General features: G+C 43.5%; 1 protein-coding gene across 1 annotated transcript in view; it reads right to left on the reverse strand.

Moving 5' to 3' along the window:
- Zmat4 (zinc finger matrin-type 4) overlaps nucleotides 1-19639 on the reverse strand; it is a 344754-nt gene that overhangs the window by 124065 nt on the left and 201050 nt on the right. The window contains exon 4 of the mRNA XM_038328487.1: nucleotides 13331-13487. Coding sequence (XP_038184415.1) covers nucleotides 13331-13487 — 157 coding nt within the window. The remainder of the gene's footprint in view (nucleotides 1-13330; nucleotides 13488-19639) is intronic.

Below are 19639 nucleotides of genomic sequence, written 5' to 3' on the forward strand. Positions count from 1 at the left end.
GTTCAACTATGTTCACAGCAGCATTATTTGTAATAGCCAGAACCTGGAAATAACCTAGATGTCCCTCAACTGAAGAATGGATAAAGAAAATGTGGTACATCTACACAACAGAGTAATACTACTCAGCAGAAAAAAAAAGGACAATGACATCTTGAAATTTGCATGCAAATGAATAGAACTTGGGAAAAATAACATCCTGAGTGAGGTAACCCAGACCCAGAAAGATGAACATGTATATACTCACTTACAGTCCATAACCCCAGAGAAGCTAAGTAACAAGGAGAACATGAAGAGAAATATATATAGATCCACTGGGAAGGGGGAATAGACAAGATCTTCTAAGAAAATTGGGAGTATGGAGGTAGAGGGAGAAGGGGAAAGGAAAGGGGAGGAGGGGGAGGAGAACCTGAGGGAACAGGATGGTCAAGACAGGAGGACAGAGACAGAGAGCAAGGAAAGTGATATCTTGATTGAGGGAGCCATTATGGGGCTAGTAAGAAACCTGGCACTAAAGAAATTCGCAGGAATCCACAAGGATGACCCCAGCTAAGACCCTAAGCAATAGTGGAGAGGGTGCCTGAACTGGCCTTGCCCTGTAGTCAGATTGATGACTCTCTTAAATGTCATCATAGAACCTTCATCCAGCAACTGATGGCCCTAAAGAGAGAGAAGGAATCTCAGGCACTGGTTGGAGCTGGCCTTTGCACCACCCTTCATGGTCAGAGAAAATTTAAATCCATCTTCTACATATAAAACAATATAATGCTTACCTCATTTGAGCACAGCACCTGTTAGGTATGCTTATACAACCAAGAGGAAACATGGGGTTCTAAGGTTGGTGTTCAAGCTCTGTGGGTATTTCCAGGACTAAGGAAGTTCGGGATGTTCACCACTCATTATTTCAAGTCTAATGCCTACTTAATGAGCGCCCTCTCTGCTTCACAGACTGGACATGCCTGGATTCCTACCATTGCTAGGGGAATCATGGTGGCTGCCAGTTTAATCTGAATAACGATGCACTCATTGTGTGTGAGCATCCTAAGACCAACCACATTTCCTGCTGACAGTTCAAGGGCAAGCATAGTAAATGGATCTCTTACTCTTCTGCTTTATGTCACTGTAGACATGACTAAGGAATTCTTTCTGCAACAGAGGCCCAGTCACACCCAAAAGGTGGCTTGAGTCCTCTATTGTCTTGAAGCTCTCCTGATCACCCAAAGGTGAAAGATGAGCTCATGGCAGTTAAAAGGGCTATCACTGAAGATAGTAATTGAATGACAGTCAGCATTCAAATGATATAAGTCTTATCCACAAGATTCACACCATGTAGGGAGTTTTAAATGACAGGCAATTAAACTCCTTAGCCTTCAGGGAATACAGTGGCTGAATCTAAAGGCAGGGAAAACTCCCTTCAATCTCCTCTCTGTCTAGAACTATCTTTTCCAGTGACAACATCAGGGTGAGAAGTCCAATCCCTTGCCTTACATGACAATGGGCCGGCATCACTTCTTGCTGACATCACCAGAGCAATCTTCGAGAGCAAACCAATCTTCAGCACAAACACAAACACAGAGTGATTGATTGTCAATGTCGATGCTGAGATGAACAGCTTTTCCTTCTCTTTCAAAATCACAAAACTTTATTGTGTTTGCTTCTAGGTGTCTCATTTCCACTCTGAACTAGTAGCAAAGTGAATAATTATTAAAAAAAGGAATTATTCGTATAGAAGATAATTAAATTCCCGAGTTTAGTCTTGGGTTAGGGAGCAGCTGTTGTACTGTTAAAGCCCTTAATTCTGTTCAATCATTGATCTTGCATCTTTAGTCAAAAAATGCAAGAATCCAGCAAACTTGATCTAATCATTGTTCCAAACCTACAGTGGTCCAGAGGACAAAGGTCATGGCCAAAAGTTCTCAACTCATCTCATCCACAGGGCTGATGCAATTGAGCCCTCATGACCAGAGAGTGGTCCAGGATTCTGCCTCTCCAACTGATGTCAAGGAGGGATAATTCCAGAAGAAGAGTGTTTTTGCTGCCAACCACCTGCACCTCCTGGGCAGATGCTTCCACCCCTCTAAGCTTCAGGCCCCAGAAAAGGAAAATGATTTGCAATTCTACAAAGCTATTTCTTATATTTGTGCACAGTTATGAAAACAAGCGCCGGGACAGACTATGCCAAGCAATCCAAGTAACCTGAATCAGAGGATAGAGCTGCAATGGTATATAAAATCTTATATGCAAATAGGAGGTGTGGATAGAACCTGGGGCGCATACATTATTCAACACTTGAATTTATGTAACTTTCAAACAGACCTGGAATACCCTGATCTTTATTCATTCCACAGAGAACTCAAGTAAGCAAGCCTGTGTCTCGCATGGAAATTCATGGAAGATTCCTAAAGCTCTGTCGCCTTTTCCCCAAGGAATAAAGGTGAAGAGGAACGTAGAGTCAACACACACACACACACACACACACACACACACACACACACAGAAGCTGAGTGGCCGAGGCCATAGCTGATCTGTCCCCATTCCCATACTGCTCACTGAGCCCACAGATGAAAAATGATCCACTTCAGACTATAAATATCTGTCCTTGTGGCTGGGCTGCTGCTGATCACCTAGTGAGAGCCCTAGAGTTTGAACTGCTGTACTCAGGAAGCGAGCCAAAATCAGCCGAGGCCTTTCCTGAAGCACTCCTTACCACCAGAGAGCAGCGCAAAGTCATGGAACCTGCAACCCTCCCGGCTTTCGCTTTTCAGTTCTGACTGCGCACGATGCAAGTTTCTCACTTCAGGTCTCTGCTGACTCTTCGGTTAGACAGTCCTAATAATAATACCTTACTATGCCTTATGCATGACAAAGCACAAAAGATTAAATGAAACAATGGGTGCGATGCTCCTGATATATTAATTACCAGCTTTGATTACTGATTTTATTATTTTTCAGCTAAGCTAGAGTCCGTCCTACTCAGCTTCACATAGTTTAACCGAATTTAGGGTTTTTTTTTTTTTTTCTCAAATGTTAGTTCTTATTTCACTGTAGAGTAATGAGCAGACTTGGAAACTTAATGTCTGGAAGTGAATATAGGGTAATTTTTGCTGGGCACATACATAGTCAAGTCTCATTCATGGTAGTTTTTAAGTTGTGGCCAGAAACGTTGAACAGTGAGTGACGAGGCTCATAAGAGTTTGTGGTCACATTTTGGTCAGTGGATCAACACATAATCTCGTTGTGCATTTGTTGGTGATACATTACCTAATGCGTGCATTGGGTCCATGGCCAGCTGTGCTCTAACTGAAGCTTGGAAGAACCTGAACTACTGCTTAATTTTTCTCCACAGGGTCACCTCCATTGGCTTGACTTCGGAACACTAAACAGCACCTCAGTACAGCCCTTGGGGCAACTATAAATGGCAGAGTCACCGTGAAAAGTCATAAGCAAAGACTTTACCCTCAACAGAAAGCAAAAAATAGGGCACAGCTCACAGCGTGGGAGCTGACACCCGAGGATTAGAGGGCTGCCTAGTTCAGCCTCAGTGTGGATCATTCTCAAGGGAGTGACTCAGATTTCTTACATTTCTGTACTGTGTGGGAATAACAGCAAGGGGTTCTGGAAGTGGAGGCACTTCAGTGACTCCTTATGACTCACCCATGATAAGGCTCGGCATGCATGCTGATACACACTTAGATGTATTTATGCAGGACAATCTTGTCACTCTGTCCTTACCGTGAGATGGACCCTGCCCCAGGCTTTTCTGAATATGTCTTCGGCCTGGTTGTGTTTCTTCTACAATTCATTTGAGAGCTGATGTGCAAACCAAATGTACGAAAGCTTGTGTAGGTGACCTAGAAATTAAAACTGGGTGTGCCTTCGGAGGCTGTGTTTATATCTTGGATTGCAATCTATACCATTTCTTTGGAAGGGAAGGCCATTTGGAAACCTAGGAAAGAGAGCGGGTAGGCCCACCCACTGTCTTTGAACTTTAAACGAGGCTATGCAAGTGAAAATGAAACCATTAATATTTAAACGCCTGTCATTATTCTAATGTTTGCCCCCCATTTCGCACATCCAACAGCTCTTTACTCAGTGTGCCAACAACTGCGGCCGCAACAGGACTGAGGAAATGGCACAGCCTGCTAAGCCTGCCTCGGGAATACTCCGCGGGCCTTTTCCACTGTGTTAAAACAAGCAGTACCGCAACTGCAGAAATGAAAGAAAGGTTGTGGCAAGCTTTAGTGTCATTACTGTCAGGCTAATGATGTTTGGGAATTATATAAAACACCGGGCTCGAGATCTACTTTTTCAGTGATAGATGCATTCATAAAAGCTTCCAGGTGAAACGGGACCCTGAAGGGACAATGCATCAGCAGGATAGATTAAGCTCCCTGGTAATAGCGATGCTCAACTCTAAAATAGCACATTGAAGGCTTGCTTCTTATTCTTGCAAAGTCGCATGTCCTCTTCCATTGTGTAGCCTGGCCTTAAAATGATACCCATATAATACCTAGTCACAATCAACTTAATGTCTAGGGTAGGAGGTAAGCAGGTTTCATATAAGCAACATGTTTGCCACAAGCACAAATGAAGCCTCTAATATAAAGATGTAACTCCACCTAAGCATTCAGATTATCTGTCTACAGCCGAAACTTTCCACTTCAATTTATGACAGAACATGGAAGATACCTGGAAAGATGCCTTTCTAGTTTCAGATTTGCTAGTTCATCTTTATTTCTTAAGAAAGTTTTTTGGTTTGTTTTGTTTTGAATTTCTGTTTTTGTTTGTTTGGTTGATGTTTGGTTTTTGTTTGTTTGATTGTTTTTTGATTTTTCAAGACAGGGTTTCTCTATGTAGTCCTGGCTGCCCTGGAACTCACTCTGCAGCCCAGGTTAACCTCAAACTCAAAGATCCTCTTGCCTCCAGCTCCCGAGTGCTGGGATTAAAGGCATGCACCATGACCACCTGGCTTTCCAAAAGTATTTTAATGATTATTTCCCAAGTATTCCCTGTTGCTCTCTCTAAAATTCATGGTTTTTTTCTTTTATTGTTAATGTAGATATATGTGTGTATATACATTCACATGTGTTATATATATATTATGTGTGTGTTCATATAGATGTTTTATATATATACTATATATATACATACATATACACTACCACTGAGCTGCATCTTCACACCTTGCTTGACTCTGATTCATCATCTCTGCAGGGCTTTTGTGACTCTCTACACCACTCAGGCTTGTCATCACATAGGAACCAAACACCAAGCTCTTTTTTTTTTATCATTCCCTAGCATGAAAATCATGGCAATCAAGCTGGTGTCTGGGAGCATGCCAGAACAGAGAATAACTCTGGAGCTATGACTCCTTTATGATGTGAGTTTATAGACCAACTGGCACAGTAAATTAACCCAGGGATCTGCCTTGGACGACAAACAATAGAACAGCTCATGTGCGAAATTCTATGTCCCGGAGAAAAGTTCAGCACAGAGTAAGTAAAAGTCGCCACACTTCTGGAATAGACAGAGCCATTTATAGTGCTCCAATAATGTGACAGAAGTGTCCGCTGATTGTGATAATCAGCTCATAATCATCATGGCAAGGAAAAGGAAGGGCCAGAAAGCCAAGTCCTCCACTAATAAATACTGGGTCTTAGCTATGACAGATGCAAAACCCACATGTGCTTGCTGAGATTTCTAGAAACCAGGAGGAATCCCAAAGACTAGTGGAGTCCTCTATAGAATTTAGGGGAGGTAGTTAGATACACAGCAAGAAGCGTGAAGAACATCTCAGATGTGGATCACTATAGGGAAGGTACGGTTCAGGGGTGCTTATTCAGAATCTGTCCATAAACATCTGAGAAAGCACGTTAACACACACAGAGAAAAAGGCAGCAAGTGTGGAGGGCTTGGTGGTCACCTAGGGAGACCAACACGTTATACCACCGGAAAAGCAGTCACCAATGGCTATATGCAGGGGTGCGGGAGTAACGACCTGAGGAATAAGATCCAAAGGAAGATATACCTCCAGGTCCTCCAGCATTCCCCGCCCACGGTCGTGGTTCCCCTTAGACTGTAATCTGTGGGTCTCAAGACAACAACAACAACAACAACAACAATGTGAGCTGTACATAAGGTCAACAAGTCAGCTGCTTGTCAGTCCAATAACCAGATCTCCAGGGTGCCTGTGACAAATTAGCACACATTTAGTGGCTTCAATAACAGAGATTTGTCATTTTCCCATTCTGCACGTCAGGACCCTCCCCCTTCCCAGCTGTGTTGTCAGAACTACAGTCTTCAGGGAACTCTAGGAGAGAACCCTTGCCTTCCCAGCTCCACCAGCACCCGGAGAGTGAATGGCGGGGCCCTCCCACCGCCTCACCCCTATTGCCCCCTCTTTTCACTCCGAATACATTGGGGATTATATTGGGTTTCAAAGTTGATGAACTATCCGTTGCAAACCCACCTGAAACTTAGATTCCCTGTCACATAGCCTGGCTGTGCAAGTGCTGGGGGACATCTTTGGAGAACATTATTTCACCAATATCACGCCTGATGCCACCTAACTGGCCACTTGGGAATTGAGTTGCACAGCCATGAGTTCAATGGAGCAGGGAAGACTGTCGCCTATACAGGAGCCCAGGAGGAAGCTGCCATGCACCGCACAGCCTGGGGGATGTCTCTGGCCTGTTTGGTACTTATTAGCACGGGCATAGGAGGAGTGGCTCCTATGTAAGCCCTGGGCTTTGGCATCAAGCTTCCAGGTTTTTAATCGTTGCTCTTACTGTGGTAACAGAGATCAGTCTATATTCCTGAGACACAGGTCCTTCTTGGCACCCTAATATTGGTATCTGACTCCTTATTTTTTTATTGATTTTTACTGAGCTCTACATTTTTCTCTGCTCCTCTCCCTGCCTCTCCCCTCCCCTTCAACCCTTTTCCAAGGTCCCCATGCTCCCAATTTACTCAGGAGATTTTGTCTTTTTCTACTTCCCATGTAGATTAGATCTATGTATGTCTCTCTTAGGTCCTCATTGTTGTCTAGGTTCTCTGGGATTGACTCCTTATTTTATCCTGAGTTTCCGTCTTGAAGACTACTCCCTCTTGCTGCCACTTGCTAGTCTAGAGTTTTAGCTCCTGCTTGGTGCCTGTATGTCCGTCCCTCTGAAAGTCTTATTTCCCAAACCTTGATTGCCTTTATGGCTTTCATGCCCACCAGAAACACCTCCCCTGCCCAGTAGCTCCAAATGCCAGCCCCTGCCTCAGCCCCAAAAACACAGCTCAGAAAATCATGAACTAAGCGATCAAACACAATGGCTTTTTGTGTTCTAGACAAGGTGGCAGCTGAATCAGAGGCTCTGAACATGGAAGAAAACCAAGCTCTTCCCTCACCACCGAGAACCCTCCAAGAACAGTGAGCTGGATGCAAATATATGCACAGCAGTAGAACAAGACGAGAAGACTGGAGCTGGGGAGGGAGGAGAATGTGCTGACCAAATGTATGAAACCCATTCTGTTAGCACTGAGTCTGAGGTCCTTGGTCCCTAAAACCAATGTTCTCTTAAGCCAGTCTGTCAGTGGGGCTGCCTGCAGGCGGCAACAGGCAGAAAGTCTCAGGTTTAGAGGCCTCAACAAGAAGTTAAAGATACGCACTAACTGTTGCTGGAACCCCAGCTGGAAAAGCCCCAAGAAGCAGCTTGCAGGCTCTGCATCAAGAGCTCCCACGCTCACACTTGGCCTAGGAGCATCTCTGGGTACCAACAGACTCCTCCTTGTCTTTAGCTCCCGCCTAACTCTCTGGTTTTCTACCCACTCGCTGGTTATATCTGCTGCTTTCTGGCACATGTGCAAACACACATATGCGCACAGAGCACATGCTCCACGGTTAGAGCTCCACCCTAGGAAAGCTCGCTAAAAATCTCTCCAAACAGACGTGCTTCATACACCTAACAGTCCCAATTTCTTTATTCAGTCTCCAAGAAGAGAATCTTCATGGCATTCTTTTCTTACAGTCTGGGTCCTAAATTCCTCCAAAGATCCGTGTCCCTGGCACTTGTGGGAAGAGCTGGAGGTCAGCAGGAAGACTTCAGGTTATCAGTATCTACCTTTGAAGGACATAGTAGGATTGGACTTCTTTCCTGTGCATGCCAAGAGAAGGGCACTTCTCTGCCACCCTGCACTCCCACGGTGATTTCTTACCTCCCGAGTAGAGGTCTAAAAGTGAGGTGAATTTCAAGTCGCAGACTGGAGCCCTAAATCTGGGGGCCCAAACACTGGGCAACCCCCCTTCACGCCTCAGCAAACACTATGCAAGTCACAGACTCACAGACACTGCTGTTAGAGCTGCAGGAGACTAAATCCACCCCGGATTTAGAATTCAATAACAGTCACTCACGACTGTTCCACTCCTTTGGGACTCTGCTCTAAGACAAATCTCAGGATGCTGGTTACACTGTGAACATACCCTATCTTCTTCCCTGGTCCCACCTCCCAGGGCTCTGCCACAAGCCATCAATCAAATCAGCGAACCTCTCAATCTTGCCCTGCAGTGACTCCACAGCACAAAGCAGCATCCAGCAAGAATCTGACTGGAGGAAAGGAAGCCCAAAGGGTAAATTGTGATTTGTGAATTACCTGCTCATTAAAATCTTCCTAAGATTTTTTTTTTTTTACTTTTTAAATCGTCATCATTGTTTTTACTTAAAAAGTGGTCTGTATGCTGTTCCCCCCCCACCCCGAATTATAAATTAGAAAGTCATTGTCCTGTTGCTATAGTGATAGCTAACTGACACAGCCTTCTGCTCTCTGGCCTCTCTGCATAGCCAAGTTTCAAGTTTTCCTGTCTCACTGCAAATGACAGGAGATGACAGCACACATCTCCCTTCCCATCTGAGAACCCATTCTTTGAACCTGTGAGCACATGGTGATCCAGCATCTCTCCTTGTGCTTTTGTCTGCACAACTGTGTCTGGACCAGAGATCCCAAGATGCAAACTGAGAAGGTGCAGATGTGGCTTGTGTTCCAGTGCTCCAGTGGTTGCCAGGCATTTCAGAAGCCTGAGTAAAGATGCTCCCCTCTGAAGAAGGCAACTCAAAGGGCAGTGCATCCTGCAGAGTGCTCAGTAGATGTGCGATCCAAGGACAGATGGAGGCGGAAGAAAAGGGTGATTCGCAGGTCCTGACTGCTCACTCACCTCCACCAGACGAAGGAGCACAGAGAAACAGCAAGCTCTACTCCAATCATGACTACCCAGAAATCCCTGGGGTTTGAGAGGCTGTTATTCATGACATGGCAGGTTAAGAGGCACTCCCTGAGCAGGGAACTGCTTCTCTCTGGCACCGTGCTCAGTTGAGTGGTTCTTACTTGCCAGTCTCTCCCTTCTGTTTTCGTTACAGACGTAATTTCAAGACAGCCAAGCAGATCAGGTAGTCTGAGCCTGTTGTGTACATGTGCACAGAAAAACCTCCGAACTGAGCCCTCTTTAAATTGCTGTCATGAAAGGCTGTGGCTTGCAAGGGAAGGCTATCTGATGCCAAGCAGGGAGCACACAGCAATTTCAGAAGCCCTGGCTTGGGTCTCTCTTCTCTAGCTTCTAGGTTTCTGCCCTCACAATAACTGGGTGTGTGCTTTTGGCCACACCTCGACGAAGTCCTTCTCCAGCCTGGCACCTGTTCCTTAACTGATGGTCCGTGTTTCATTCTTTCTCTGTCTTCTTATTCTTCTCTTCTGTTACATCCTCACTGTAATTTCTCCTGCCTCCCAACCACTCCCACGTCTTTCCCCCTCATCTTCCTTTTCCCCCATATCCATACCCCCTTTGTGTACCCTCAGAAAAGAGGAAGCCTCCTAGGGACATCAACCAAAATGGCATAATATGCTACAGTAAAACCAGTTACATACATCACATCAAGGACGTGAGGCAACCCAGTAGGGGGAAAGAACCCATAGGGAGTCAAAGAAGTGAGCGACTGTCCTCACTTCCCCTGTTAGAAGTCCCACAGAACACCAAGCTATTCAGCCAGTACATATACTCAGGTGACCTAGGTCAGACCCATACAGGCTTCCTGGTCTCCGTGAGCCCCCATGAGTCCCAGTCAACTGATTCTGTGGACCATGCTCTCATGGTGTCCTTGACCCCTCTGGTTCCTCCATGGGACTCCTCAAGTTCTGCCTAATGTTTGGCTATGGGACTTTGCATCAGCTCCCATCAGTTGATGAAGTGTCTCTGGTCTCTTTGAACAGGATTCTGCTAGGCTCTGGTCCCAGAACATTCTGCAGGCAGGACAAACTGTAGGTTGAAGGTTTTGTGACTGGATCAGTATCACAATCCTCCCACTTGAGGCCTTGCCTGGTTACAGAAGATGCCTGGTTCAGCCTCCTTGTCCCTTATTACTAGGACTCTCTGCTAGGGTTACTCTTGTAGATTCCATGGAGTTTCCATTGGACTAGGGTTCTATCTTACCCCTGAAATGCCCAATTCTAGTCGTTTCTCTCAGTAGTTTTCTTCCCCAACCCAACTGATCCCTCCTGTTCCCACCCCTACCAACCTCAGTCCATCAGCAAAGTCTATTCTATTTCTCCTTACCCAGAAGATCCTTACAACTCACCTTAAGACCTCGTTTTTTATCCTCTCTGGGTCTGTGGACTATACCATGATTGCCTTTTACTTTAGAGCCAATACCCACTTACAAGTGAGTATATCCCATAATGGGTGTGCTGGGGGGATTTGTGTGTCCACTTGACACAAGCTAGAGTCATCAGAAGAAGGATCCTCAGCTGAGGAACTACCTCCTTGAGATCCAGCTGTTAGGCATTTTCTCATTTAGTGATCAGTGGGGGAGGGCCCAGCCCATGGTGGTTGATTCTAACCCTGGGCTGCTGGTCCTGGGTTCTATAAGAAAGCAAACTGAGCAAGCCATGAGAAGTCAGTAAGCAGCATCCCTCCATGGCAACTGCATCAGCCCCTGCCTCCAGGTTCCTGCCCTGATTGTGTTCCTGTCCTGACTTCCTTCATGATGAACAGTGATGCTGAAGTACAAACACCCCCCCCCTCAAAAAAACCCTTTTCCTCCCCAAAATTGCTATTTGGTCATAGTGTTTCCTCTCAGCAACAGAAACCCTGACTGAGACAATGGGCATCCCTTATTTTCCCCAAACCCCAGAACTGCATCCAAAGTCCAGCTGTCACTACTGTGGGTGTCCAGCCTGATCTTTTCTGCAGGTGCACTAGCATGCTACCCTTTGTCTCATCAATGTCCCAACCTTTAGCCTGGACCACACCTCCCAGTACCCATTTCTGTATGTTTTTGTGCCTACTGGCTGGCACCATTCCAAGCATGAGAAATCGTTTAGCTTCTTGGAACTCCAATTTTGTCTGTGGGTGCTACCTTCCAAGATACTTTCTGCCCAAAGCAGATGGATGAGAGGGCATGCCCGAGAAGGACAACCTGAACTGGATGAGGAAGAGTCTAAGCTACGACAACTAGACCCCATGATTCACAATGAAAACTGCAAGCTCATAGTGCAATCTATCCTGTCCCATTCCCATTCTGCCCTGGCTTAACAGATTCTTTGAGTTCTGCAACCTCACAGCTAAATTAGCACCATGGATAACAAGGGCCAACTCAGTGAATAAGGGTACCCTTTAAATGATCTCATTTTTTAAAATAAACCTTCCTCCCGTGTGTGTGTGTGTGTGTGTGTGTGTGTGTGTGTATTCTTGTAATGTTTTAGTGTATTTGTTTATGCGGAGGCTGCTTGCCATAGTATAATACATGTGTAGAGATCAAACTTTAAGTTCTCTCTACCCACCACAGAGGTCCAGTCATCAAACTCAGGTTCTCAGACTTGGTAGTGAGTTTTCCCTCTAAGCTGTCATGCCAGCCCTCGATGTTAGAATATATTGAGAGTTAACAAGTCACTCTTGAGTTCTATGCCCTAGTTCTGGGATTGTCTGAGTTCAGAAAGATGACCTGGTCCTTGGTTTCCTTGAAGATGGATACAAAAATCACAAAGAACTATTTCTGGCATGTGAGAGTTTTGATACCGAAATAATTATTTTCCCATTTGCTAATCAATGCAATAAGCAAAGATACAGCCCGTGTCCTCCAAATGTTACTTACTTAAATCACCATTCAGCTTAGGCAAAGAGAATACATCGGCTACTCATTCACGGAAAGAACAGATAAAAATTCCCCAGTGACTGCTTCTTTGCAGTGTCTATTTTAAGAGATTTGACGATGTGTAGGTCACAGGGTTAGTGCCCCAGCCTTCCACAGAACAAGTGTCTCAATAGAGTGCCGCTTGATCAATGCCACATCACATAGAGGCTCCAAAATAAGCCGCACTTGTTCCCAGACAAAACCATTCTACACGCGGATGTCTCAGCCACCTCCAAGAAAACAACCTGCTTTCCTCAACTGAGTTGGAAAATGGAGTGGAGATTCCTTGCTATTTGCTAAGCAAAAGAAGATAGTCGCTTAAGAAAGACTCCAGGGAAGCAAAAGCCAAGCATTGCTTCAGAGACACAAAACACTGTTTTAAAGTAATTACACCCACGATTTATGCACGATTCATTAGACAGCAAGATAAAATGCACTACTAAATTTTAATGCACTGCAAGAGTAGACATGATGAAGAATATCCCCTAACTTCTTGGGATTATAACCCAGTGCAGCAACATCTTCATCATGATATACATCTTGGCCAAATAGTTTCAGTGTTATTAAATTATATAAAATATTTTTTTTAGCCTCGCGAGTTGATAAACCTCCAGAGACATCCTTTAGTCAAGCATTTAGAAGGTCAGGTAATCTGCTATCACTGTTCGCTACTGATGAAAGTTGAACGGTTTGATCGCAGCTTCCCCAGTAATGATGGAAGGAATGTCCTAAGCAGGCATTCGTCTCCAAACAGAGACTAGTTTCCATCCCTGCCTCCCCTCCACCAAACTAAGAACGTGTAATAAGGCCCTGCTATATGTAAAGCACAAAGGTAAAGGACAATGCTGGCTTTACACAGACACTGGCAGGAACCTGTCTCGAGTGTTGGGTGCACATCCATACCCATGCAGGGTACAGGTTGAACCTGCGAGAGCACCACAGATGTGTATTTCAATGGTGTAAAAGTGTGACAAACATAATATATGTAGCCACTGAAATCACACTCAGCGGTCTGGTGTGCCCCAGCTCCCCATCCATCCCTGTGGGCTTTCAGTGGCATCTGCCATTAGACCCACAAAGCCTGCAGTTTCCAAAGAGAGGGCAATCCATGTGACAGACGCAGTGTGTGGCTCTCAGGGCTAGCCTGGACCATCCGTTCCCACACATACCTGTGGTTTTCAATGGAGGTTTCTCTCCTAGCAACAGTTTTAACCTTTTGGCGTGGATTTTGCCTTGGTAATGGGAGTCGGCCACCACAGCAGAGGTGAAGGACATGTTACAGAGGGTACAGCATTTATTCTTATCCACTGTGTCAGCATCACCTCCCTGCAGGGGGAAAAGGAGAAAGACAGTGTCACAGAGGAGCTGAAGTCCCACGTCATGAGATTTATCATTTCTATGAGATTTGTCTACTGCTGACCAGCTTATACGCAAGCTTAGCTTTTGTTCTGCAATCCTTTTCTTCTTCGTTATAATTGCCATCAACTCAGTAATGTGCATTTGTTTAGTGGCTGCATGTGCAAGACCCAGGGCTTATAAGGGAACTTTGCAGATGGGAGTTACCTAAAGAAAACCAGAGTTCACAATTAGGAAAAGGCCCATTGTCCGGCACTGCAAGGAAAGCAAATGGTAATTGCACACATTATACTCATTAAAGTAAGGGAAATATCAGAGTTCACACGGCCTGAATTATTTAGCAGAAATTATCATTTGGCATTCAGCTCTGCCTTTGCCAATTTTAGCCTCACCAGGATACATGGCTCCAGTGTTCAAGCTGTGTGTGTGTGTGTGTGTGTGTGTGTGTGTGTGTGTGTGTATATATTTGAAAGTTTCTCTGAGGACTTGAACATTTTCCGTCCTTAATTTGCATATCTATCATAGAACTATGATGACCACACTGCCTGAATTTTCTGGCAAGAATCTGTGTACTATTTTTCCCTTTCCTTCAGAAAAGGTGATTGGCTAAATGCCGCACTGACTGCTTAGTCTGGCTTAATTTTTATGCTTTTGTAAGATTTAATGAAAGTGAATCATGAATCAGAAAAAAAAAATGCAACTCCTTTGTCAGAGCATGTGACACGGCCATTCTGTGTGCAGGTCATCAATTACCTCTACTCTCTCCGAAGATTAATCCTCTGCCTCCCCTCCTGCCTCACTGGAAATTGAGGGTACAGCGGGCTCTAAGATAAGGACTCCCGTTAGCAAAGCACCTCATTGTTAAAGAACAGCCTCAGTGGAGTCTCTAGTCCCATAATAGTCCCTTCTCGGAGACCCAGAAAACCCAGAAATGAAATTTAAAATTGGACGGGACAAGGAGGAGGGTGGGGACGGGATGGAAGAGAGCAGAAAATTACATAATTTTTACATAATAACAAAATGCCCTAGAGAGGGTGTAGCCTTACACACAGTATGAGTAGATAGAAAAGTAACTCCTTCCATAAGGAATCACTATGTGAGATCTCTAATGGTTTTTGTTACTTAAAAAGGCAGTGTGTGTGTGTGTGTGTGTGTGTGTGTGTGTGTGTGCGCGCGCGCACGCATGTGTCCCAGAAGGCTGGCCTTTACCTAAAAGTTGGGGACAATAGACTAAAATACTGAAACGCTGGGAGTGGGGACTGATGTGCGAGGTCCTTCTGTCTAAGTGTTGCTTTTATTGGTTAATGAATAAAGGAACTAACTTGGCCTATAGCATGGGAGGAGAAAGGCAGGGAGAGAAGCTTTGGAGCCGCCTGAGACAGACATGCTGAAGCTTTGCTGATAGGCTGTGACCTCATGGTGATGCACAGATTAATAGAAATGGGTTAAGATGTCAAGACTTAGCCAATAAGAAGCTAGAGCTAATGGGCCAAGCAGTGCTTTAAATAATATGGTTTCTGTGTGATTATTTTAGGCTGAGCGGCCTCCCTGCAACAGGGGACAGGCCTCCCTGCAACAGGGGACAGTAGTCAGTGTCAGGAAGTTGAACCCGCCAAGAAAGGAGCACAATTCCACAGGACTCCCTCCTGTGGGGAGCATTCTGCTCTTGCTGAAGGTAAGCTATGGTTCATTGAGTTTTGCTTTCAGGTGAAGATCAAGGCATGAGGACTTTTTACAACCTACCATGTGGTTTTCTACAAAGTAAAATGGACCAGACACTAGAGTAGGGAGGACTTCTGGCTCTTACTCGTGTCTCCAACCAAACCTAATGGGGATACAGAGTCCCTTGCAGAGGAACAAGCCCATAAGCACCAAGAAAAGTCAATTCTCAGGGTAACCAAAGAAGCCCAATACATTCACTGAAGAGTGAGGGGCTGGGGTACTTCAGGGGATAGAAAACAAAATGGCAACCTTTTCCCTATGTAGTAGGCATATTAGTCCTATGCTGCTTTTTAATTCTTTCAAAGTTTTGAGAATATAATTACAACATTTCTCTCTATCCTTCAATAACTCTAGAACCTTCCCGACCCCCATCTTTGCCCTCTTTCAAATGCATAGTTTTTTATCATTGATATTGCATGCATATACGTACATGTAAATACACATATATTCATAAATAAGACCTCTCAGTTTGTATGTTACTTGGGCGTATATTTTTAGGGATGGTTATTAATGGGTATTAAGTAATTGGTGTGTGTTTCCTCTCAGCATTCCTTAGTTGCCTGTGGTTCTTGGTACAGGGTTGAGGCCTCTTGGTCTTTCCCAAGTGTTCTTTGACAAGTCAATTGTTTATTTCCTTGCTGAGACCATGTTTAGGAAGTCATGCTGGCGAGACCTTATAGGTGTTGCTTCTGGCGTTACTAGGAAACACTGCTCCTCTGGCTCTTACACTCTTTCTACCTCCTCTTCTCAATGTTCCCTGAACCCTAGGTGCAGAAGTGTTCTGTAGATGTATCCACTGGGACTGGGCTCAAAGACTACATTTTGTTTGCTTGTGGCTTTCACTGGTGGTCTCCCCCAATGCTTCAAAGGGAAGTTCCCTTGATGAGAGATAAAGACAACACTTATCTGTGGGTATTGGACAAACGTTTAGGTTGTTGGTAGAGATTGTGCTGGTTTAGTAAAGCAGTGCTCGTAGGTTCTTCATCAATATCCATGACTTAGATAGCACTGATAGTTGGGTAGGTTTCTAGTACTAGGCCTGAATTTCCTTCCATTGAGCAGACCTTGTGTCCAATTAGACAGCTGTTGGTTACTGCCAAGGAATGTGTACCACTACTGCACCATTAGGGTTATCATGCCATGCTAGTCACTGATGTGGTTTATAGGCATCGTAGATGGTTAGGATTGTTGGTTGCCTCCCTCCTATGGAAGCTTGGATGGCATCTTCTGGTACCATGAATGCTAGTTCTCAGGGAAGAGGCTTTCAAGTCAGTTCTAGCTCAGGGGTCTCTGGGCCCTGTTTCTGAAGTGATTGGCATGTTCATTGAGAGGAATTTGCCTTTTACCTGTAGGAGATAGCCCAGGGCAAGAACATTAGGCTGTACGTTTTGTCAACAATGCAAAAGAAGGCTTTTCATGCCTGGTGCCTGGTTCCGAGATTTCTGTTGGGTGGTCTTTGCCTCTTGGAGAGAGCAAAGTCACCAGAGACAAAAAGGTTCATTAAGAACATATATGCATATTAATATGCATTATTAAATTTATCAGTTTCTTTAAAGTAAATAGTTGTTAATTGTATGATTCCTTGTGGCTTCCTCAGAAACTTTTACTGTTATTTTACCCTCCTCTGTCTTCTGTACTTACCTCCCTAGTCCACCATAAGGCCCTCCCCTTTTCTCATTGCCCCAATCAAATTGCTTATACACTTCTAGTCCCTCTTACCCTGCTCCCTCCTCCTCTATTTACCCCATCTCTCTTCTTAAAAAGCCCCTTGTTTCCCAGTGGTCCTCTGATCAGACCACTAGGACTCTGCTCTTCCCTTCTCTATTGATCCCCAATCCAACGTCCCCCGCCCCCCAGTCTTGGCAACAATTTTATTGTACTTTCTTGACTCCTGCAGTTACTCCAGGCTATGTCCCCACATCTGAAGATTCGGAACTAGGAACTACAGATAAAAGAGCACATTTGGGATTTACCTTTCTGGGTCTGCGTTACCCAAACTCAATATGATCTTTTCCAGTTCCATTTACTGGCAAATTCCATCATTTTATTTTTCTTTATGCGTGAATCATATTCCATGGTGTATTTGTGCATTTTCAAAATCCATTTGTTAGTTGAAGGCTATTTATATTGTTTCCATTTTCTAGCAATTACGAATACAGCAGTAATGAGCATAGATGAGCTTCCACACTCCCTCTTCAGCATTTATTGTGAATTGTTTTAGTGGTTTTGCCATCCTGACTTGAATTAGATGAAAACTCAAGTATGCAATGATTTGCATTTCCTAATTACTAAAGACAATGAGCATATTTTGAGTTCTTTCTTAGCCAATGTTTTCTTCTTCTGAGAACTCTCTGTTCAACTCCCAGTTTTTGGATGGAACATTTGGGTTTTTGGTTCTTTGGTTTCTGAGTTCTTTATATGTTGTGGTTATTACTCCTCTAACAGAGACATCATTGGCAAAGATTCTCTCCCATTCCGTGACTTCTTAACCTGGCTGTTTCTTCCGCTATGCAGAAACTTTTTAGTTTCATGAGGTCGCACCTGTCAGCTGTTGCTCTTCATTCTTGAGTAAATGGAATTGTATTCAGGAAGTTCTTTGCCATACATGTATCATGTGGGGCACGGCCTGTGTTTTCTTTTAGCAGTTCCGGTGTTTCCTGTTTAAGTCTTTGAAGTTAGTTTTTATTCAAGGTGATCGGTACAGGTCTAATTTCATCCTTCTGATGTGGACATCCTGATCCATGGCACCATTTTTTGAAGATGTTTTCTTTTCTTCAACATGTTTTTGGCATCTCTGTCAAATAGTAAGTGGCTGAAGGTAGATTTACCCTTTAGGTCGTTTATTTTACACTGCTGCTCTATATGTCTGTTTGTGTCAGTACGACATTGCTTTTATTAAAATGTCTCTGTAGTATATGTAGATATGTTGTATATTTGGGATTGTAATTCCTTTAGCATTGCTCTTTTACTCAGGATTTCAATTTTAATTTAAAAGCCCTGTTAGATTTTGTTCAAGGCTTTTTTTTTTCTGAATCTATGGCAATGATCATGCAATTCTTATCTTTCAGTTCATTTATGTGTTTTATTATTTTTATTGACTTGTATTCTTAGCCATTCCTGAATTTCCAGGGTAAAGCCAAAATGACCACGGCAGATGATCTCTTTTATGTATGCCTGTATTCTGTTCGCAAGTATTTTACTGAGCATGTCTGACTCTGTTCACTAGGGACACCAGCCAGTTTTCTTTTCTTGCTGTGTTTGTACCTGGTGTGGGTAGCAGAGTGGTCTTGGCTTTGTAGGAAGCATTGGGGCTGTTGATTCTGGTCCTACTTTTTAGAATAGTTAAAGAAGGACTGGTTGTAGATCTTCTCTCAGAGTATGGTAGAATTCTACTGTAAATCCATTGGTCCTGGCCAATTTTAGAGAGTTTTTAGTTGAAAAACTTTTCTTCTATTTCAATCTCATCATTAGTTATGGGTCTATTTAGGTTGCTGATTTCATGGTTCAATTTTGGTGGTTTGGTTGACTCTAGAAATTCATCAATTTCTTTTGAGTTTTTCAACTTAGTGGAATACATATTTTTAAAATATTCCCTTATAATATTCTGAATTTGTTCTTTCTGTTGTAATGTTTGACTATTCATTTCTAATTCTCTTAATTTGGGTTCCCTCTAATAGTTGGACCAAGAGTATGTCAAACTTGTTCATAGCTTTTAGATCCATTCATTCTTTGTATTATTTATTTCTGTTTCATTATTTCTGCTCTGGCTTTTATTATTTCTTGCAGTTTACTGGGTTTGGATTTGGTTTGTCCTTGTTTTCCCACTTTTTGAGCTGTATTATTAAGTCATTTATTTGTGTTATCTCTGATTTTGTATGTGTGCACTTAGAGCTATAAATTACCCTTGTAGGATAGTTCTCATTATGTCCCTGAGGTTTTTGTCTTGCTTTGCGTTTCATTTTTAGTTAATGCCAGGAAGTTTTATATTTCTTTTTTGTTTCTTCTTTGACACATCCATCATTTAGCAATGAGTTGTTTCATCTCAGTGAGTTTGTGTATTTACTAGAGATGATTCTGCTGTCAATTTTGTTTTATTGCATTCCTTTCAGATAGGACACAAGGAGTGGATACAATCTTTTGGAATTTGTAAAGATTTATTTTGTGTCTCAGGTTGTGGTCTATTTTGGAAAGGTGTTTATGTGATCCTGACTAAAATGTGTATGCTTTGGTGTCTGCGGAATATCCTGTAGATATCTGTTAAGTCCTTTTGATGTATTATGCCTTTTAATCATGATTTTCTTTGTTTAATTTTTGTCCAGATGACCTGTCTACTGGAGAAAATGAGGCATTGAAACTGCCTACTACTAATGAGTTGATGTGAATTTGTGCTTTTAATTCCT

This window comes from Arvicola amphibius, chromosome 4, assembly GCF_903992535.2.
Source record: "Arvicola amphibius chromosome 4, mArvAmp1.2, whole genome shotgun sequence".
Lineage (NCBI taxonomy): Eukaryota > Metazoa > Chordata > Mammalia > Rodentia > Cricetidae > Arvicola > Arvicola amphibius.